Genomic DNA, 23,402 nt, shown 5'->3' with positions numbered 1-23,402 from the left:
ATATGTTCCATCAGCATTTGAAGAGAATATATATTCTGCAGCTGCTGGGTGAAACTTTCTATAAATGTCTATTAGATCCTGGTAGTTGTTGGTGGTGTTTTCTATATTATTGCTGATTTTATGTGCATTTTTTTTAAATCATCTGTTGAGAGAAGAGTACTGAAGCCTCCTACTATAATTTGTCTATTTTCCCCTTTTAGTTCTATCAATTTTGGCTTCACATATGTTGTGACTCTGTTTTTTGGAGCATACACATTTAAGATTTCTATGCGTTCTTGGTGCATTGAATCTTTTTATGATTATTATATAATGTTCCTTTGTGTTTCTTGTAATTTTTTTCAAGCTAAAGACACTTTATCTGATACGATAGCCACTTCTGCTTTCGTCCTTGATTCAGGTTTATATGATATATATTTTTCTATTGTTTTAGTTTAGATATGTCTATGTTGTTATATTTGTAGTGAGTATCTTATAGATACACTATATAGTTGTGTCATGTTTTTAAATCCTCTCTGCCAATCTTGTGTCTTATATTTGTTGAATTTAGACCATCTCATTTAATGTAACATATTATTCATTTGTTGGAGCTTATCTACTATTATATTTTTTGTTGTATGGTTGTTCTGTTTTTTGTTTCTCTGTTTTCTTTTTCTGCTGTTCTGTGGGTTACTTGGACAATTTTTAGAATTCCGTTTTGATTTATTTGTAGTCTCTTTGAATATATATTTGATATAGCTTTTTAAGGGATTGATTTAGGTATTACATTATGTATACATGATTTATCACAGCCTACTGTTATTTTACTAGTTAGAAGGAAATAAACATAAGCTCTGTTCTTAGTCCTCTACCCTCTCTTATTTATAATTATATAATTGCGTTATATATTCCTCTACATACACTTACAACATCAGACAGTTATAATATTTGCTTTCACCTTCAAACATAATTTTAGAAGTCTAGGGGAATAGGAGAGTCTTTGTATTTACCAATATTTTGCTTATCATAAGCTTTCTTCCTTCTTAATGTTCCAAGGTTCTTTTAATGTTTTCTTTCCACTTAGAGAACTTTGTTTAGTTAATGCTTTGGTAGGTCTGTGGGTGCTAAGTTCTTTAAGCTTTCTTTTGTCTTCATCTCAGATTGCCTTGATTTTCTCTTTCATACTTGAAGGATTTTTTTCCCCTAAGTGTAAAGATCTGTATTGAAAGTTCCTTTTTATTAGCATTCAAAAAATACTGTGCCACATCCTTCTGACCTCCATGGTGAATGATGGTAAATTCTGTAATTCTCATTGTTTTCTCACTACAGGTAACATGCCAATTTTTTTTCTGATGGCTTTCAAGATTTCAAGAGTTTTCTGTCTATGATCTTTCTATATTTTCAAAGGTTCCTGAGGCTTTTTTTTTTTTTTAAAGATTTTTTATTTATTTATTTGACAGAGAGAGATGACAAGCAGGCAGAGAGGCAGGCAGAGAGAGGGGAGGAAGCAGGCTCCCTGCTGAGCAGAGAGCCCGATGCGGGGCTCAATCCCAGGACCCTGGGATCATGACCTGAGTCGAAGGCAGCGGCTTAACTCACTGAGCCACCCAGGCGCCCCTCCTGAGGCTTTTTTCTTCCTTCCTTCCTTTCTTTCTTCTTCTTCTTCTTCTTCTTTTTTTTTTTTTTTAGACCAGATTGAAAATTTCTATTTATTTTTCAGGTTTCTGACTCTTTCCTTCATCAGCTTCATTCTACTGTTGAGCCATCCATGAGATTTTTTAGTTACTATGTTTTTCAACTCTGAAATTTCCATTTAGTTTTTGAGATCTTCTTTTTCTTTATTGAGATTTTCTTTTGTTTTCTTTTCTTTTTTCTCTTTCTTTATTTTTTTCCCCCTAAGGCTTTTTGTTTTTTTCATTCATTTCAAGCATGCTTATAATTGCATTGTAGCATTTTTAGGATGGCTGCTTTAAAATCATTGTCAGATAATTCTCATATTTCTGTATTCTCAGTGTTGGTGTCTACTGATTGTTTTTATTCAAGTTGAGATTCTTTTGGTTCTTGTTTTGACGTTTGATTCTATCTTGAAACCTGGACTTTTTTTTTTTTTTTTTTAATTTTTTCTTAGACTCTGGATCTCATTTAACATTTAAACCTTTCATATTAAATAGCTTTTTCTGACACTACTCCAGCAAGGGAAGAGGGAGCATGTCTTTCTTATTATATTCTCAGGAGGAGGTGTAACTACAGATTCTGCACTTGGCCGTTATGGATACCAAAAGGAAAGGGAGGCTACTTATTACTGTTAGAAGGTTGGGAGTTCTGGCTACATGGTCTTCATTGTGACTGTGGTAAAGGTGGCTTTGTTACTGGTAGGCTACCAGAGGAAATGAGGTCTCCTTTGACACCATCTCGTTGTGGTGGTGGTGGTGGGAAGGTGAAACAACTTCTTACCCAGTAAGGAAGGGATGGGAGTGAAAGAGAGGATCCCGTGGTGTCTCCACTAATGTCCAGAAGCAGAGGACACATTACTGGCTGGTGGGAACGTAAGTCCTGCTCCCTACTTGGCCTTCTCTGACTCATCCTGCTAAGGGTGTTCAGGTGCCTTATTACAGCATCATGAAGGTACCAGTCTCAGCTCCCCGTTCAGCCTTTGCTATTGTCAGCAAGGGTGGGGCCACTATTTTTTTCTGTGGTGTTTGATTGGAATGGAGCTGTTACTGTCTGAAGGTTTTTTGTTTTGCTGATCTTGCTCCTTACATGGTCTTTTGGCAAGAGAGAGATGCATTTTAGGGACTTTTTCTTTTTTTGTGCCCATCAGCATTTTTAGGTGACTGCTTCCCCTACAAGTCTGGGATATATGAGACAGAAAGAAAAGCCAAAGAAGTCACCACCATGTCCTTCCATATGTCTCAAGGTCTCTAGACAGTCTACCTTCTTTTTGTGCCTTTCAGAGTTTACTTATGTTTCTCTTATATAGTCCAAGGGTATTATCTGTACTTAGCAAGAGAGATAGATAAAGTAATTTACTCCACCTTTCCAGAAGTGGGAGTATTTATTTTAATTTTTTTTGTCATGGAATAATTATCCTGATTTAAGTGGCTCTTCCACTAAAATTTTCAAAAAAATATTTCTTTAGATCTCAAGGAATACAGCAAAAATTGTGAGTAGGACTGCTATTGTAAGTTTATTTCAGAAGAATGACAAAGAGCAAAAGGAACTGAGAGGACATAAACTATCTTCCCAGGTGGAGGTATTATTACTTCTGTCAAAGTTGTACATCGTGCATAGAAAGTCCCATAGAAATATAATAACTTAGGGAAAATTCTAGTTTTGAATGGCAAGGATTAATCAGTTTTCCATGGAACATATCTGGCTCCTTGATTTTGCATTATTTGAATTGCTATTAAATGCTTCATATTTTCTTTCCAAGTTGACTATTTGAGGGTAGACAAATCTTAAATGTGGTACTGCAATTGATTTTCTCCTAATTGTATAATAAATCTGTCCAACACTTCTTAAAAGCAAGGCATTCAATATGTACGTCCTTACTGAGCAAATGATAGAATGAACAAGTGATTTATAAAAGATATATATATATATGTATATACATATATATATATTTTAAGATTTATGTAATTATTTGAGAGCAAGCACAGTGGGATGGGCAGAGAGGAGAGGAGAGAATCCCACTTAGGCTCCCCACTGGTCCCAGGACCCTGAGATCATTACCCGAGCCAAAACCAAGAGCTAGATGCTCAACCAGCTGCACCCCCTAGGCACCTCCAAAGTTCCTTTTTTCTGAAAACGTGACAGTTGTAAATATTGTTACTTTAAGGACTTGTACTTTCTCTTCATTTTTATTTTGGAGATTCAAATTTAAATTCATGCCACTGTTTGGTTGGGGCATGTTTGTGGGCACTATGTGTTTTTGGGCCTAGTTTTATTGTCCCTGTTCTCAGAGTGGAATGAGTTACGCTGACAATCACTTGCCCTCTACCTTCATCAGAGACACACACACACAGACACACACACGCACACGCAGGAACACATTATCTTGTTAGTGTCAACATTCCTGGGTCAGAGAGGTAGTGTACATAACTTCATTTCCCAGGAGTATTTCTGAGGTGTATTGTGATACTTTTCAGATAAAGATCACTGCTGTCACTCTTGGTCCTTTCTCTGCCCTCTGTCCTTTATGGAGGACTGTCTACCTTATGATGTCATACTGTAAGCAGGCTTCTGCTGATTACCATGGGAGCCCTTGCTCATCAGACCCCCATCAGACCCTTGTAGGTGGGGGAAGTTGCCCACAGCCTCTGCAGAAGCTGCAGTGAGGTTTAAACCCGCTGCTGGGTGCCTGACTTTTCATTGTGATTCCTAGAGGCCGTGGGTCAAGATAATTCCCTGGCATTCCCACTTGGAAAATGAATAGTTTCTCCAAAGAAATGGCATTGCAAATCATGGTCAGGTATTACTACAGACTAGTACAGGGTAGTTCAGGTGTATTATAGACTTACATGTGCTTCAGTCCTGCTGTAAGGACTTAACCATACTTTTCTGATATGATTTTCATGGGAAACACCTATGGGTTCGAAACAACTGACTTTTAAGCTGGCTTGATTTTATGAGTTGAAGAAAGGGGAATGCTTTCAGGCATGGGGTTCTACAGGTCGGATTTGCAGGCATCATGCCCTTAAAATGCAAAGTCCTCAGAAGGCAAGGATAGGATCAGTTTTTGCTTGCAAGTATAGAACACTTGATCACTGTATCATTTGATACAGTTAAAAAAAACCCACCTATATATCAAATTTTAAAAAATTGAGTTAAACCCCTATATATCTTTATAATATCTATATCTATGACTATATTATATAAAGAAAGAACGCTTAGATGGGATCAAATCTGTAAAGATACTGCTTTTTTGTGACCATCAAAATACTACCTAGAGTGTTTTTTTTTTTTTTTTTTTTAAAGATTTTATTTATTTATTTGTAAGAGAGAGTGAGAGCGAGCACAGGCAGACAGAGTGGAAGGCAGAGTCAGAGGGAGAAGCAGGCTCCCTGCGGAGCAAGGAGCCCGATGTGGGACTCGATCCCAGGACGCTGGGATCATGACCTGAGCCGAAGGCAGCTGCTTAACCAACTGAGCCACCCAGGCGTCCCTAGAGTGTTTTTTTTTTTTAAGATTTTATTTATTTATTTGACAGAGAGAGATCACAAGTAAACAGAGCAGCAGGCAGAGAGAGAGGGGGAAGCAGTCTCCCTGTTGAGCAGAGAGCCCGATGAGGGGCTCGATCCCTGATATCATGACCTTAGCTGAAGGCAGAAGCTTAACACACTGAGCCACCCAGGTGCCCCACTACCTAGAGTTTTATTCAAAATCAGTGAATTACAAATGTATCACTTCATAGAGTCCTTTATTGGGTTAACATAATGAAATCATAAATTTGTAGATTTGATAGATTTCGAGATTGCACAAGAACAGAGCAGCCTACTAGGTGGCTACTTCAGGGGGTTTAGCTGACAATAAAGTGGATAAACTCATTTTTGTAATTTTTTTTTTTGACAAGTGAATCGAAATGGTGGCATTATCTAACCATTTCAGGAAACTTTATTGAACAATCACAATTTAGGATGCTCTGTGACACACACATAAAAGAAAAGGCAAGGTTTCTGCTCTTAAGGAAATTATAACTGAATAAAGAAGATGGAAAATAGAAGTGAAGAATCAACCATGAATGGTGGAAGTACATAACAATGGAGAGACATAGAATTACTGGTTAAACAGTTCTAACTTCATGTCAAACTCCATATTAAACATTCTGTAAGAACAAGTCAGAAGGTAAAAAATAAATGGTTAAGTTGTCTGATTGTAATGAGCTTATCCTCTCAGTTTTAATCATGATCATGTCCCATGATCCTTTATATTTTCTGTTTTTTATTTAGAAGTACAACTATTGGCTACTTGTGGGACCTTGGGCCCAGTCTATTTATTAATTTCTGAAATGTGGGTAATTATTCCTATAAGATAGATTTGTTTGATGAGACTAAGCTGATGCATGTAGAAAGTAGTCGATATTTTCACTTTTGCTATGGCTACCTGTTATTTTGTTAGCAGGATCAAATCTACAAATTTATGATGTATGATGTCAACAAAAACTACATTTTCTCTTACAGAGTGCCTCAGAGTCTACACTATGCTGTTAACCTAGGTGAATATGGGCTTAAAAAGGTAAATTGGCATCAAGGATATCAGAACCCTTTCCTAATAGTGTTCGTGAATGAACTACCTAAGAGTATTGATGCTTCCCTCTCAAAATTTCTATGTGCTTTAAACACGCATTTTTATCACTAGCTTGCAAAGAGCAACACAAGCATATCTCAGCTATATCATGGATTTGGTTCCAAACCACTGCAATAAAGCAAATACTGCAATAAGAGGAGTCAAATGAATTTTATTGTTTCCTATTGTAATAGTTATGTTTACCTTATTCTGTAGTCTAAGTTTGTAACAGCATTATATCTAAAAAAAATACACACCTTAATTAAAAATTATTTCATTGTTAAGAAATGATAACCATCATCTGAGCTTTCAGTGAGTAATAATCCCTGATTACAGATCACCGAAACAAATAATGACAAATTTTGAAATATTATAATTACCAAAATGTGACAGGCATGGATTGAACAAATGCTGTTGAAAAAACGGCACTGAGACTTGCTCAACACAGGGTGACCAAAGCTTTCACTTGTAAAGAAAAAGCAAGGTATGCCTATAAATTATTTTATTTTTATTATAGTTTCATGAAAGATCTTATTTTTGGTTTAGGTTTGTACTTTAAACTCTTCTAAATGCTCATATCATTCTTCTCCTATTGGTTTTCTATCATTTCTACTTACATAAGGCTTGCTTTGTTCTTTTCTTTTAGGGAGTTTAATGCTCTTAAAATCTGGTAGTAAGTGGAGTTTGTTTATCCACTTAATCAGCAGTCAGTGTCTTCTATAGGCTAAGCACTGTGCTGGGGATACTAAGGTAAGAACTGGTTTCTGTTTTCAAGGAATTTAATGTCTCCTGCAGATGTGATCATAGCACTGTTGTTGAAACTTCTGGAGAGGAGACATTTTTCAGCTTATTTACTTTTTTACTCAACTCTTGTCTTTAGTTTATTTATTTATTTTTTAAAAAGATTTATTTATTTGACAGAGATCACAAGTAGGCAGAGAGGCAGGCAGAAAGGGAAGCAGGCTCCCCGCTGAGCAGAGAGCCTGATGCAGGGCTGGATCCCAGGACCCTGGGACCATGACCTGAGCCGAAGGCAGAGGCTTTAACCCACTGAGCCACCCAGGCACCCCTACTTTAAAAGATTTTGTTTATTTGAGAGAGAATGAACGAGAGAGAGAGAGAGAGCACAAGCTGTGGGAGACTGAGGGAGAGAGCCTGATGCGGGGCTCAATCCCAGGACCCTGGTATTATGACCTAAACCAAAGGCAGATACTTAATCGACTGAGCCACCCAGGCGCCCCTAAGTCTTGTCCTTAAAATGTTTTATTTAGTGTACTTCTGAAACTTTCTACTCCGATATCTCCAATTTTCAGTTTCAGAAACTGAAGTAACATAATCATTAGAGTGTAGGCTTGGGACCCATACTACAGGAGCTAGAATCATGACTCCACTTTCTTAGCTATGTGACCTTGGTAAGTAACCACTTTATGCCTGTTTCCTCTTCCATTATGAAAGTGAGTGAAGGGACGGATGCCTGGGTGGCTTAGTTGGTTAAGTGCCTGCCTTCAGCTCCAGTCATGATCCCAGGGTCCTAGGATCAAGTCTCACACTGGGCTCCTTGCTCAACAGGGAGCCTCCTTCTCCCTCTGCCTGCTACTTCCCCTTCCTGTGCTTTCTCTCTCTCACTCTGACAAAAAATAGATAAAATCTTTAGCAAAAAATTAAAGTGAATCATTATATACCAAGTGCTTAGAACAGTAGCAGGCATATAGTAAGCATTCAATAAATGCTAGATATTCAATAAATGCTAGATATTATTATTAGTTTCTCTGAAATATCAGATAGTCTAATTCTGAATTTTAGGGGTAAATTACAATTGCTATTCATTAATCTTTGTAGTAACTCAAAAATACAGGCTTCTGATATTAAGTGTAAATATTTATTAATATTACAAAACTTTCTTTCTCTTAAGTAAGCTGTACACCAAGTATGGGGCTCAAACTCACAACCCCAAGATCAAGAATCATATGCTCTACTAATTGAACCAGTGAGGCACCTCCAAAACTTTCTCTTCTTAATAAAGAATTTCCAGTTTCTAATAACATGAACTCAAGAGCAAGGCACTGCCCAGAGGTAAGAGAATAAGTGCATCGGTCAGTAAAACTGGGAAGGAGAGAAATAAGACTATGTAAGGAAGTGGATGCTTTTGTGACAAAACCTGTATCCTTTCCTTAACATGTAATTTCCTAGAATTGAATAAGTTGAAATATGGATTTAATACTGATAAATTCATATATATTTAAACATATGCTAATTTGATTTTTAAACCTCTGAGCACAGATACATGATTGTGGTTTATATTTACTTAAGTTCATGAGAATTATGCAGGTACTTCAGAGTAGGAATAACTGATTCTCTCTTCTGTTTAAAAGTTGCATTTCTCAGAATTATAATGATAATTGATCTGAATAAACAAAATTGCCAAAGCAAAAAGAAAATCTGACTTCGTTACAAATACCTTTAATTTTTTTGGTCCAAAAGGGGTATAAGCATTTTTAGTTGTGGCAGTTAATTCTTTAAAATTACCAAAAGGCAGACAATGGCATACGTTTATTCCAGATTTATTTAAAATTTTAATTTCAAATGAAATGTGTTGACACTGATACATAAGAATACAAAGATGGGAAATAACCTAATTCATCTTCTTGGTTTGTTCAAGCCTCCAGGCACCAGTTAGATATCGAAGTCGTATAAAAAGTAGGTCCTTGCCCATTTGTAGCCAGCTCCAAAATGGAACTAATTTAGAACCTATGATTTAAAAATAATTAAAAATGAATTAACTTAAGTAAACTCTGGAGAAAATATATCACTTTAAAATTATATTTTAGAAGTGTGTCTACATGACATTTGTGACCTTCTAGTCACCTTATTTTTAAAATTATGTATGCATATATATTTACTTTCATTGGTATATTAAAAAATGATTTTTTAGGACAAATTTTCATGTTTTACATGCTACTTTTCAGTCTCATGTACTGCAGAGAAGCAGGTACATTTCCACATGTAATATAAATTAATAATCTGGGAAATCCTAGATAAAAACCCAGTTTTTATTCTAATTCTACCAAAGACTCTCAATCAGCTAAAACAAATACCATCTTAGCTAGGACATCTTCTTGTCCAGTGGTGGCCTAATGGCAGAGTGCCACGTGCAGCTGACTACAGGAGATCTGCCTCCTGGAGCATGTTTTAAAAGCTTACATGCCTTGATTTTATCCCATGGAACTGCTTTTTATATTAAGTCAAGAGGAGAGACTGCAGGCCACGGGAACTGGGGTGCTAGATGGTAGAGTCATGGCCAGTATCAAAATACTAATCACTGACAGTTTTCTAGATTTAAGCCCAAATACTCTAGCTTCTTCCTCTTCTTCTCCGCCCCCCAACTTTATTGAGATATAATTGACAAATAAAATTGAAATATATTTAAAGTGCAGAATGTATGTATTTGATATATATATATACATATACCTGTATATACTTATATATACATACTGTAAAATGATTACCATTGTCAAGTTAATTAACACATCTACCTTAATTTTATTTCAATCATTTACAAAAGAATTAAACATCTTCAAAGCTGAATTTAGTGGTTTCTCTAATAACAACAAAAACAAAACATCTTGGCAGTTAAATGAAACTGGAAAGGATCTAAATTGTGGAGATTTCAGATGGCTCACTTATAGGGACTGAGGGTATATGGCCAAGGATTCTGGGAATGACTAACATGGAACTACTTACTGAATGCCGGTTAATGAAAAGTAATACGCAACTATCTCTGAAATGCACATGAGCAAATGTTGTAAATATGAAACACATTTTTTACTTTTTCCTACTTCAACTTACCACAGAGTCTATGCTGAGCATAGATCAACATAGATCAACATAGTAGATTCTTAAAAATCTGAGCAATCTTTTACTGGCTTTTTAATCACCTTTGATCCAGGCTGCTACTATGGAAGAGTAGTTAAATTTTTTAAGTTAACTTTGATTCAGCAAGACTCCAAGAGGTCTGAATTTGTTCTAGACTATATAGTTTGAATGATCTGTAGACCTTCTCCTAAACATCCATGGTTACAGAACAATAATGGCATATCAACAATGACTTTCTACTGGGGCCATGCCCAGCAAGGGAGGGGTGACTATGAAAGTCTCCACGTGATTGTTAACTGCTTCCACACTGTGAATTAATTTTGGAGCATTCTAAGGTAAGCGAAGGAGAAAACTAGAATATATTTTAAGCTCTACAAATTATAAGCAGTCTAACCTTCTTCAAACAGGAATTATTAAGAATTATGATAGATTTCTCATTATGAGAGATCTTAGAGATTTTCACATTTTTTGGATATATGTACAGATACCAGTTAAAGACTGGCTCTGAATGGGTTGTGGACATTTCGAGTAAAAACAACTATAATTCCTTATCTAGCTCTGCATGGTGGCTTGTAGGTACTCAGTATCGACTGAGCAATGAAATAAGATAATATTAAATAAAAGGGGATGCAAACAAAATTTATCTCAAAGACTTCTCAACCTTGCTTCTAGCCTCAATTGCCATGATCCTGTCTGCTGTAGAAGTTTTACTGAATTTCCTGGGCTGGGTAGTAGGCCTACGGAAGACCCCAGGAAGAGACTGCAGGGAGAGAGAAGGCAGTAAGCCATTTGGAGGATGGAGGGGATTAGGAGAAGAATTTTCTATGGAACTGCCCCTTTCAGGTCAGCTGAGTAGGCCCTGTTGGGGGCAGCCAGCTAACTTTGCTGCACAACTGTATTGTTGCCTACCCCCCCCCCCCCCCGCCACTTAAGATCAGTGGTAACACCAACAACATACCTTCAATTTCAGTCCAGTTGACAGCAATTTCTGCTATTGGAATTTTAAAGAACTGTGCTATGTAAAGTAATTCTACATCAAATGCCCTGAAACAGAAAATATATTGATTTTTATTTTTAAAAAGACAAAGAGAGTGTAATTAAATCTCTACCTTGGCATGTTTTACAGAAATTTATAAGGCAGATATATAGCTTATAGAGTAAAACTGAAAGTTGGACTCATAGGTCATATAAAAGTTAAGTAGTTCAGGAGCTTCAAGGTAAATAATTTAGTGTGTCACTGTATAACATCTAAATGAGAAATATGGTGTCTCTATCATAACTCAGAAACTCCTAGAGATAAAATTGGCCTGTTGGGCTCTAAGAGAAAATTTAATCATGCAAATTTTCAAGATTGATGGTTTTCAATCCCAGGCTTAACTAGCTCAAGGTACAGAATTGATAGCATTTTCAACTGATTCAGAGAGCTAATAAAACAGAACTCTGAGGATCTCTTGGAGAAAATGTTGTCAGCCACTTTAGAGTTGCTTGATTATATTTCTCTACCACCAAGGATCAAGGTTTATTTATTTGTTTGTTTATTTTAAAAAGATTTTTATTTACTTATTTGAGAGGGGGAGAGAGAACATGGAGAGGTAGAAGCCGACTCCCCTGCTGTGCAGGGAGCTAATGTGGGATTTGACCCAGGACTCCACCATCATGACCTGAGCCAAAGGCAGATGCTTAATCAACTGAGCCACCCAGGTGCCCCAAAGTTTCTTTTTGAAATACAGGGTTGCCTAGGGACTTGCCTTCTCCTTTTCCTTTCCCCGTGCCATTCTGGGCAAGATAGTACTGCCAGCTGTTGCAATGAAAAGGCACTTTAGATTAGTGTGAAATACTCTTTGGTTTAAGGACATACATACACGGGAATTACATAGATTATCTCATTTTAACTTACATTGTTAAAAATCATCTCTAGTCTGAATTACCAGTTCATCCTTCCTTCTCCCTATGAAAGGCTCTGAAAGCTCCTCCTCAGTTATCTCTTGGTTTAGGTGAAATCTGCTTACTCTAGAGTTTCTGAATCCTGATTAGAAGTTTTCCTGGATTCTGGTTACAGATTCTCTGAAACCAGTTTCTTCTTCTCACTGGCAGTGAGCTCAGGAAGAAGCACCACTGCCTTGTGAAACCTTCTTCATGCTCTTGTAACCGAAAGTGCTGGAGGCCTTTACTGTTTGGCTTTCATCTTGTTCAGTTAAGCAGCCCTTGCCCCGACTTTCTAGACTGCATGGAACACACTTCAGACTTCAGGGATTGGTTTTAAAAAATTAGCACAAACAAGAAAATACCTAAAACCCACTTCTGTTTGCTTTCCTGATCCCAGACAACTAGAATTTTGGAGCTTTGTCTTCTTGGCCACAAAACTACTACTGTCCATTCTGTGGCTAGTTTAATCCCAAGTATTTGGATAATTCAATATGAAAACTATTTTTTTAAAAAAAACACTTAATGCTTTTTCTTATCCTAATGAAATATTTACTTAAGATGATAAAACCATCTACAAAAGCGTTCTTTGTGTTAAGAAGACTGTGTAAAACTTCTGTTAACTAGCCTGGGACACTCAAGAAAGGAGGAAATTATTTGAATATTAAGCCTTGTTAACCCTTAATTCTCTCCTTTACCACAACACCAAAAAAATACCTAAAATGCTGAATTAGATCCAATGATATTCAATAATCTGAATAAGATTATTAATTGTTCTAAGGATATCAGCATATAGTAATTTATCAAAGACATAAAACAACTTAAGAATGATGAGTAGAAAGGAGTGGAGAAAAAAGCACTGATTAATTGAATTTATATTTAAAAAATTGAAAGGGCTAGTCGTCTTCTACTATTACTTTTACTCTATTCTTCTCTTTTTTTACCATTTTAAGAAATGAAGATGTTTACTTAAAAATATAGTTAAAAAAAAAAGTATAGTTCACATCACCATATTATAAGAGACCAATCTGTTACCAAAGAAAACATAACTAAAATACCAAGTATTTCTAGATAGAGCCTTATGCTATTGTACAGAAACAGTATAAGGGTTAGTTTCCAACTCAGATGCCTTCATGTGTTTTTGCAGATGTAGGGAGAGCAGAGCCACTGTTTTCTTTTGTTACTCAGTTCCTGGTATTGCTGTGAGCTCAGAGATATTTTCATGAAGAACAAAGAGCGTGTCTATAGTCTGTTAAACACTGTAGACACACACATACCCTACTGCTCCCTCCTGAAATCCCACTAAAATGAAAACAACAATCATGGAATAAACACAGAAGAGATGAAAGTAATAAAAAAATACCGGAAACTTGGAAAGTAGCTGGTAAACCGCTAAGTAGGAAACACAGACTGTGATTCGTCCTAGAACGGACGAGTGGCTACCGCAGAGCCCCCAAAGGATCAGGCATCATTGGCCTCGTTGCAGGTGATGTCTGTAAGTGGCGGTTGTGGCGGCGGGGTGTGGGGGGGTGTTCAAAAGGGAAGGCTCACAGAAAATCTCTAGGAGGTTCTCTTTTCCTCAAGTTTGTGCTGTGAATGCTGGCAGCCAGGCTTCTATATCGCAGGCAGGAAATCAAGAAACAAGAAACGTGAAAACAACCAGCCCAAAAGATAGTGACAGCTGGGAGTTTCCCACACCAAGTGGCTCTGTTACTTAGTCTGTAGTGACATCAACCAGTTGATCAGAGTTCTCTGCCCATGCACACAGCTTCTGATGAGCTTTTCAGGACCATACTAGAAAATGTGAGGACAGAGGTTCCACGTCTGTTTTACAGGTGGGAAGAGAAAAAGGGTACAGGTTTGTAGAGCTGGAGCAGCTACCGCATGCTCAACAAGACGCATGAAAAAGAGCCACATTAAGTCCTGGAAATCATGGTCTTTCAAAACACTGGAGAAAAAGCTTCCAAAAGGAGATGGGAACAACATGCATAGACAAAGAACTGAGATTCAGATTACTGTCAGAAGTGGACCTCTCCACAGAAACACTGGATGCCAAAGACAATAAAGCAATGCTTTCAAAATCCGGAGGAAAAATGATTTCCAACCTAGAATGCTTTCTCCAGCTATTAGGCAAATGTGAGGGGAGACTAAAGGCAGGATCACATGCAGGGTCTCAAGGTTTCTTTCTCTTATGTTTAGGAAGTTTAACAGGATGTGCTCTACTGCAATCGTGGTGTGAAACAAGGAAAAGGAAGAACAGGAACTGTGCAGCAGGCCAGAGAACAGCTTAGACAGGTGAGAGCCGACAGGATGTCTCCAAGAGAAAGGTGAAACTGATGCGTGACCTGCTGCAACAGGATCATATGGACATACTTCCTACTCCACGTGGAGTGTGAGCCTAAGTGACAGGTCCACAGTAAAGAGGCTGACAGAAACTCCAGATGTTTATTATCTTTAGGAAAACAGAAAGTACTACAGGACAGGTAATAAAATCATATCACACTTTGGCTCAAATACGAATTACCTTTACACAGCTATACCAACCAGTAGTGATCTAACCACAAATTATGTAGAAACTGCATTAGGAGGATACATGTGGAGGGTGTACGGGGGTTTAAGAGAACTACGTACATATCTGTTGATTTATTTTGGGAAGTAATATCTAAAAGTGAAAAATGGAGACAGAACTATGCAAACCCATTATTTTGAATAAAGCAAATACCACAAAGAAACAGCAGAGTTGAGAGTGAAATAGGGAGTAGGAATTGGAGACAGAGGGAGATCGGGTAAGGGAGAATGATTTTTTAGTATAAGCCTTATGGAATGGACTTTAAGTTATTAACATGCAGAACATTGATTTAAAAAAGAAGTATTCCTCAGAAGAAAGTACACTGCAAGGAATCCATTTTATTACTATCCATTAAAAGACCTTTATTTAAATGAAGGTTTTTTTTTTTTTTTAAAGATTTTTATTTATTTATTTATTTGACAGACAGAGATCATAAGCAGGCAGAGAGAGGAGGGGAAGCAGGCTCCCTGTTGAGCAGAGAGCCCAATGCAGGGCTCGATCCCAGGACCCTGAGATCATGACCTGAGCCGAAGGCAGAGGCTTTAACCCACTGAGCCACCCAGGTGCCCCAAGATTTTATTTATTTATGAGAGAGAGAGAGAGCACGCCTGGTGAGGGGGAGAGGCAGAGGCAGAGAGAATCTCAAGCCGACTCCCCGCTGAGCAGGGAGCCTGACGTACGGCTCAGTCCCAGGACCCTGAGATCATGACCTAAGCTGAAGAGGGCAGATGCTTAACTGAATGAGCCACCAAGGCGCCCCACAGGTCTGTAATTTTGAATCAGAGATGCCTGCCCAGTCTATTTTTTTTTTCTTTTAAAGATTTTATTTATTTGTTTTTGAGAGAGAGAGCACGAGTGGTGGGGAGGGACCGAGGGAGAAGCACACTCCCCACTGAGCAGGGAGCTCCATGCGGGGTTGGATCTCAGGACTCCAGGATCATGACCTGAGCTGAAGGCAGACAATCAACTGAGCCACCCAGGCACCTGCATGCCTAGCCTTATAAGTATACCTTGATGATCTGGTGTGGAGACTGAGTGTTGGTTGTCCTAAGGAAGAACTGAAGAAGAAGTTGAGAAAGGAAGGGTCCCCATGGGGAGACAGATTATTCTGTACCTCTTAAGCCCACAGGAAGGCACTGAGAAGCCACTGAGGATTGTAAGCAAAAGAGGTGGATCTGATCACTTTTAAATTCGAAAGGACTCCTTGGGTTACAGTAACAGCAATAATGGCATCCTGCATGGTGGTAGAGAAGATGAAGAGAAGCAAAGGAGCATAAAAGCTAAAATCAACAGGCCGGGGCCATGGACTGGATATATGGAGGGGCTGTGGGGAATATCCGAGCAGACTGCAAGGCTTCAAGCTCCTGTGTATCCGTGTCATTCACTAAGCAGGCGGAGAGCTGAGGCGAGGTCTGGGATAACGACAAGCCGGATAACCAGGTTGTCAAGAGAGAGCATTGAGAAGTACAGACCACTGCTGATGGGTTAATTAAGACACTACGTGGTCATATCAAACTTGACCACTGGATTTCATGACCAGAGGTCCCTAGATGCTGAGATGGAGGGATGGGAAAATCCGTACTGAGGTGGGATGAGGCATTAGTGGGAAGAGAGAAAACAGAAGCCACAGAGCACGCTTTCAAGAAAAGGCTGGCTGTGAAAGAGGGCTGGAGCTGGGGGGTGGTGTCAATGGAGAGTTTTTGTTTTTTGTGTTTTTAAGATTTTATTTATCTATTTGACAGACAGAGATCACAAGCAGGTAGAGAGGCAGGCAGAGACAGAGGAGGAAGCAGGATCCCTTTGGAGCAGAGAGCCCAATGTGGGGCTCGATCCCAGGACTCTGGGATCATGACCTGAGCCGAAGGCAGAGACCTTAACCCACTGAGCCACCCAGGCGCCCCGAGAGTTTTTTTTTTTTTTTTTTTTTTTTTTTTAAATAGCAAGATAAATTTAAACTTGTTTTAGAAACTGATGGGAAAGATGCGGTTGACAGGAAAAGACAAGACAAATAAGCGAACAGGATGAAGTTCTTAAGAAGGTAGAGGGGATGCAGAGGTCGAAAGACTGGTTGGTCACAGGCAGGAGAGGGAACTTACTACTGAAAAGGAAAGAAGGAAATGAAAAAGGAGGGGCTCTCTTCCATTCTGGTACTTCTGAGCTTTCTTTCTCTTCAAAGGAAAATACGGAAGCCTAAAGAAACAGGATGTTTTCAGGACTTTTGATTTGTACTGTCCACAACTAAGGTGAATAAATTAACTTTATGCCATATGTGTAGTTTGAAATTTTGAAAATAAGATCTAACTCAGTAACAGAATAAAGATATGGATTAATTTTACACATACAGGTGTCAGTTCTGTTTAAAGCTCAGTGTTCATTCTCAGAATACAGGGCTGCTTCTCATGATGTGGAGGAACTGCTGTGTGAGACATGCCCTGTACATCTGGTCAGGAACTTACCATCGTTCAATGTGTAGAGACGAAAACGTCTGTGAAGCTGCTTCTCGAGTAAATAATTTGAATCCACATTGTGTGTCTCTGATTCCTTTGACACATAGGAACCACACCAGAAAGTGGAACCCATACATGAGCAGAGTACGGAAGTAAGAACGCTGAAACAAAGAAAATATAAAGGACTTTTCCATTAATTTATAAAGGACCATTGAAAACACCTGGTTATAGACAACTGTATTTTAATATTTAATTGGCTGGGTAGATCTTACTTAAGAACACCATTGTTTCATTAGCTTCACTGGTGAAGTACATTACAGAAACTTTGAGGCTGCCTACTGCTTAGAGCAGGGCAGAGGTACCAGGGAAATGGTTACTCCTTTCTCACAGGTTCAAGAAGAATCAGACAAGAATCACAGTACCTGTGAGAGGTCAGGGCTTTAATTTACCAGGAGCATACTATAACTGTTTTGGGCTGCTAGGAGCAAGGAGAGCATCTCATTCATCTATACATTTTATGCCTCTTTGCCCCAGATATATTTCAGTTTCAAAAAGGTGACAGATGGGGCGCCTGGGTGGCTCCATCAGTTAAGCGGCTGCCTTCAACTCAGGTCATGATCTTTGGGTCCTGGGGTCGAGCCAGGGGTTGGGCTCCCTACTCAGCGGGGAGTCTGCTTCTCCCTCTCCCTCTGCACCCTGCCCCCTGGCTTATACTCACTTGCTCTCTCAAATAAATAAAATATTTTATAAAAAGGTGACAGTTATTGGGATATCTTGGAGATATAAAACACTATGATTTAAACCTAAAGTTCTATGCCTAGTTAATGAGAATTGATCAAAGAAGTATAGCAGAGTGTCACAAAAGTCACAGCCTAAGAAGGAATAGTCTCTCCAGTTAGGTATGACACATATCTGTAAACAGATTTCAATGATTACGTTTCTTAATACTTTGGATATTCAACTTAAGTAGTCTTTAATCCTGAGTATTCACATTATTAGTAATTAATTTTTTTTTTAAAGATTTTATTTATTTATTTGACAGAGAGAAATCACAAGTAGATGTGGGGCAGGCAGAGAGAGAGAGGAGGCAGCAGGCTCGCCGGTGAGCAGAGAGCCCGATGCGGGACCCGATCCCAGGACCCTGAGATCATGACCTGAGCCGAAGGCAGCGGCTTAAACCACTGAGCCACCCAGGCGCCCCATTAGTAATTAATTTTATTAGTAGTATGTGACATAATATTCCATTATTTATTAAGTACTGCAAACTTTAAAACATAAAAATAACAGATCATTAATTATCATTATATTCAAGACTCTTATATTTAGGACTAAAATAAAGGATCTCTTAAAATTTTCTACAGCATAATAAATCCATGGAATGATAACACTATATATGCACATTGGCAACCTACTGAGAGTCTATGTAGAACATTTACTATTTCAAACTATTGAATATTTCTCTTCCTCCTTTTGGTTTTTGCTTTTTAGAACTGCAATCTTTAGTATCATTCTTCATTTACTGGCTTTTTCTATCATCATCAAACAGAAACATGACTAAGTGATACCAGGACAAAGCAGAGAAAGCCACTGACCTGAGCAGATCTGTATTTGAACCCTGGCTGCATTAATAATTAGGAGGGTGACCTTGAGCAAGTTACTTCAACTCTCTCCATCCCACTTTCCTCATCTATCAGATGGGAAAGAAAATGCCCACTTCACAAAGTAATTGTAAAGATTAAATGAGATAGGGGTGCCTGGGTGGCTTAGTTGTTAAGGATCTGCCTTCCGCTCAGGTCATGATCCCAGAGTACGGGGACTGAGCCCCACATCAGGTTCCTCACTCTGCGGGAAGCCTATTCTCTTTCTCCCACTCCCTCTGCTTGTGTTCCCTCTCTTGCCGTTGTCTCACTCTCAAAAAATATATAAATAAAATCTTTAAAAAAAAAAGATTAAGTGAGATAACAGTCAAGCCTTTAGCCAATCGTTTGGAACAGACATTAACAGGAACTCAATAAATGTTTTTAATAAAGGAAGAAAGCTTGAGAGCTCACTTTTAACCTCTTGACCACAACTTCATTTGTGTATTACATAGGGCAGGTATGTGAAACAAATTTCTTTTTAAGTGTGTGTGTGTGTGTGTGTGTATACTTGTATGTGTTTTTATTATGTTTCATGTCAAAAAGGAAAAAGTCAAATAACACAGTGAAACAAAATATCTGCAGTACATGTAATTAAAAATGATTAGCATCCATTCTTTCTACATTAGAAAGCTAACATTTTAGAACTCTTTAGTAATAAAAAATAAAAAGTACAGTCATAAAGCAAATTGGACACAGTCTAAGAGCAGCTCACAGAAAAGGACCCAAAAGAGACTGGTAAACATATAAAACAATGGTCATTCTCATTAGTGACCAATAAGACCAAATTTTAACTATAGAATGATGCCATGTTACACCAGTCAAACTGGCAAAAGCTAAAAAGAATAAAAACATTAAATCTTTTGTTAGGATATGGAGCAAAGGGAGTACTCCACTAGTGGGAATATAGATTGGTTACCAGTTTGGAAGAGCAATTAGACAAAATGTTTGTAAACTGTAAAATAAACTTTGTGAAAGGATCTAGCACTTCCCATTTATTACCTGGAATCATTAGTTATGTTCTGATGTAAATAAGTCTTACCTCTCTAAGCAGATAGGGCAGAAACCTCATCTTAAAATACTTTGGTAATCTCACAACAGCTTGCTCAGTGCCTTCCATATAAAATATTTCCAATAAATACTTGTTGACTGATTAAACCTCCAAAAGAGCACTTATGCTTAGGAAAGGAACAAATAGAAATTGAAAGATAGAAAAATTAAATTAAAAGGTAGAAAAAATAATGCCTATAAACTATTCTCCTTGAATGATTTTTAATGTGATTTAGGTGAGCTTACTGGTTACCAAATGAAAATATCCCATGACTACTTTTGCTTGGATCTTAATAGATTTTTGTTTGCTTTAAGATAATGGGTTATTTTTTAAAAAACAGAAACACGTGGGGTTCACATGAAGACCTTATTTGACTTCTAACATATTTAAAACATAACAAGGTAAACTACAAACAAGAGCATCTCCCTTTAATTTTTATAACCTTGTAAAATATCTTACAAGACTTCTAAAAATATATTATGGAACAGAGTTAGTTCAATGAAACTAACAGTTGTAGAGTAACATTATAAAAATTTCTGAAGTAGACATTTAAAATATGAAGAGAAAGACACTCACTACTTTAATATTAACAATAATCTCTCTAATGTTAATGCAATGTAAACAAGGAATTCAGATGAAATTTAAAGCTGAATGATACTTAAATTATCTTAAATTAAAAGAAGTCCCAAGATTTAAGCCAAGACTCTTCAAAGAAAATTTAAAGATATCAAATAAACACTAACAGAGTCTATTTTGAATCCTTTAAAAACGATAAATCCAAGAATGCCAAGACAATGTAAACATCCCTGTTCTAACTATTATACAGAACACATGGGCATGTGGATACACTGAAGATGGTACGGACTCCAGTGGTGCTGTGTCATGTTTGTCTTCCAAGAGAGCAGCAGACAGATGGTAGGATTAACAGAGGATATGTCTAAAAGTATTCAGGAAAGAGAGATCTGAAAACTATACAATTAAGCTATTGAAGTTGCTGTTCACTATCTTGATTAATTCCTTTGTAATCTTCTCACTGTCCACAGACTGATCACCATATGCAAGGGTTCAGACTGTGTATAGCATCTTTAGAGAAAACTGGAGTGGCCTGGGAAGGGAAGGCCATACTGCACTTTCTCGCACGTGCGGCAGGTGGAAATGAACTTGTGTAAGGCAGGTAGGGTTCTACAATATACAGGATCTGAACTACAAGCCTACTGAGCAGCAGTGATGCATAACATCTGCAGTAGACTACTGCAGGTTTCTCGCCAGTGGATCAGTTTGTCCTTCTTTTCTACAGAGAAGCAGCTGATTCTGTGGGCTTCAAAGGTACGACATCAACCACTAGGTTTTAGAGATGGAGGAACAGATGAATGGATGACAAAATAAATGATAAATACATAGATCCTGGGATAGATCCCTTGAGGTCTGACTAAAAGCAGTACTAGATACAAAGGAGATTTAGACAATACCACAGTCGTATTTAAATATTATTGCCAGCGGGATGCCTGGGTGGCTCAGTTGGTTAAGCAGCTGCCGTCGGCTCAGGTCATGATCCCAGCATCCTGGGATCGAGTCCCACATCGGGCTCCTTGCCCCGCAGGGAGCCTGCCTCTCCCTCTGACTCTGCCTGCCACTCTGCCTGTGCTCTTTCTCTCTCTGACAAATAAATAAATAAAATCTTTAAAAAAAAATTAAAATAAAAAAATAAATAAATATTATTGCCAGGAAAAATTCAGTTTTCAACTAATGGAAGTTCTAAATGAAAAGAATTTACACCATTAAAAACAAAACCAAAAACTTGGTTCCTTTCTCCTGCCACGAACAATAAATACAGGTCCCAGCTATCTCTTGCCTAGAGATTATTTCACTAGTTTCCTAATTGTTACTCTCTTGCTTCCTATTTTGCCATATCTTTTTTAGCTTCACCAAAGGGATTATCCTTCTTTTCTCCTACATTTTTTAAAAAGGAAAAAAATTATACATTAAAACCATTAAATTAATAGTAGCATAGTCTTAAGTATTTTTGTTTGCACAGATATTGTTACATAAGTAATTATGCTGTATTTATAATACTATAATCTTTTTTTTAATACAATCTAGTATTTTGGATATTTTCCTGCGTTATTATGTAGTGTCCACTATCATGTCTTATGTGCTGCATGATATTCCATCCAGGAGAAATATCTGTAATATTTTCTATTGTTGGGATTTAGTATTTTGTAGTTTCTATTGTATAATTATAAAACAATGTAAACATCTTGGACATGTACTTTTCCTTTTCTTCTCCCTTGTGTATCAGTAAAGTGATGAAGCTGCACTAGCTAACCACTAACCATTCTTTCAATTTTAACTTCTAGTAGTATGATACTCTTTATGGTTAACAGATTACCTTTTCCAAATACTATAGAGAGTCCATACAGACACAGAACATTGGATCAGATACTGAAGATACTAATTTATTTCTTAAGGAAAGAAGAATCTTGAGCATAATCCTTAAGAGGTTCTATGATGCTGCCATCAGTATATCTTGAAAAAAAATTATTATTTCTTTGTATCTTACTGCAGAATTGTTGAGGGAAAAATTTAGCCTTTTATTCCACTGGTTCTCAAACTCTGGTATGGATTAAGTTGACCTGGGAAAATGTTAACAAATGCAGGTCCCTGGTCTATCCCTCTAGTCTGATTCAGTGTGTCTGGGATTGGCTCAGAAATATGCATGTTTAAAACAAAACAAAACAAAACTTCCCAGGCAATTCTGATCTTGCATTGAAAGATATTGCTTTATTCTTGATTTATTTGGGCACTCTAGTAGATGAAACATTAAGACTATAACAGACAGGGGCACCTGGGTGGCTCAGTGGGTTGAGCCTCTGCCCTCAGCTTGGGTCATGGTCTCGGGGTCCTGGGATCGAGCCCCGCATTGGCCTCTCTGTTTGGCGGGGAGCCTGCTTCCCCCTCCTTCTCTGTCTACTTGTGATCTCTCTCTCTCTCTGTCGAATAAATAAATAAAATCTTAAGAAAAAAAAAAAAAGAATATAACAGACAATTACTGGGCTTGAAACACTGGACCCAGATTTTTAAGTGAAAAAATAAAATAATTAAAAAACATTGCACAAGGCACCTGGGTGGCACAGTGGGTTAAAACCTCTGCCTTTGGCTCAGGTCATGATCCCAGGGTCCTGGGATTGAGTCCCGCATCAGGCTCTCTGCTCAGCAAGGAGCCTGCTTCCTCCTCTTCTCTGTCTGCCTCTCTGCCTACTTGTGATCTCTGTCTGCCAAATAAATAAATAAAATCTTAAAAAAAAAAAGCACAGAATAATTCTTTAATATATTTCCCCTCCCAAGTTACTCCAGCTTTTCTAGCCTAATATACAAATTACAAAATGAAGAATTTAATGTCTTCATTGAAGGCAGTCACAACCTGTTAAATTTTAAGGAGCAGAAATTTTCTAAGAGGAATAAAGTTAAAAAAAAAAGAAAACAAAAAACTTTAAATGAAACCCAAAATACAGTACTTAAAGTGTGCCAATATGAGAAAAACTAAAGGCAAGTTGAAAGGTTTAAAATGCATCATTTAGAAGTTTGCCTTATATTAGAACTGAATGGAAAATCTAGTATCGTAAAATAAAAAATAAAAAAGA

The 23,402-nt window shown here is 37.6% G+C and overlaps 1 protein-coding gene across 2 annotated transcripts in view; it reads right to left on the bottom strand.

Annotated features, from left to right (window-relative positions):
* Positions 1–8,806: 8,806 nt before the first annotated feature.
* Positions 8,807–23,402, bottom strand: part of ALG5 (ALG5 dolichyl-phosphate beta-glucosyltransferase) — a 41,006-nt gene continuing 26,410 nt past the window's right edge. For both annotated transcript variants that reach the window (XM_059144166.1, XM_059144167.1), the window contains 3 exons: positions 17,083–17,234; positions 11,093–11,178; positions 8,807–9,009 (listed from right to left, as the gene is read on the bottom strand). In XM_059144166.1, coding sequence (XP_059000149.1) covers positions 8,894–9,009; positions 11,093–11,178; positions 17,083–17,234 — 354 coding nt within the window. In that variant the 3' untranslated portion in view covers positions 8,807–8,893. The remainder of the gene's footprint in view (positions 9,010–11,092; positions 11,179–17,082; positions 17,235–23,402) is intronic.

This window comes from Mustela lutreola, chromosome 13, assembly GCF_030435805.1.
Source record: "Mustela lutreola isolate mMusLut2 chromosome 13, mMusLut2.pri, whole genome shotgun sequence".
In the NCBI taxonomy this organism is placed as follows: Eukaryota; Metazoa; Chordata; class Mammalia; order Carnivora; family Mustelidae; genus Mustela; species Mustela lutreola.
The sequence above is the reverse complement of the archived record's forward strand: the minus strand, read 5'-3'. Positions and strand labels throughout refer to the sequence as shown.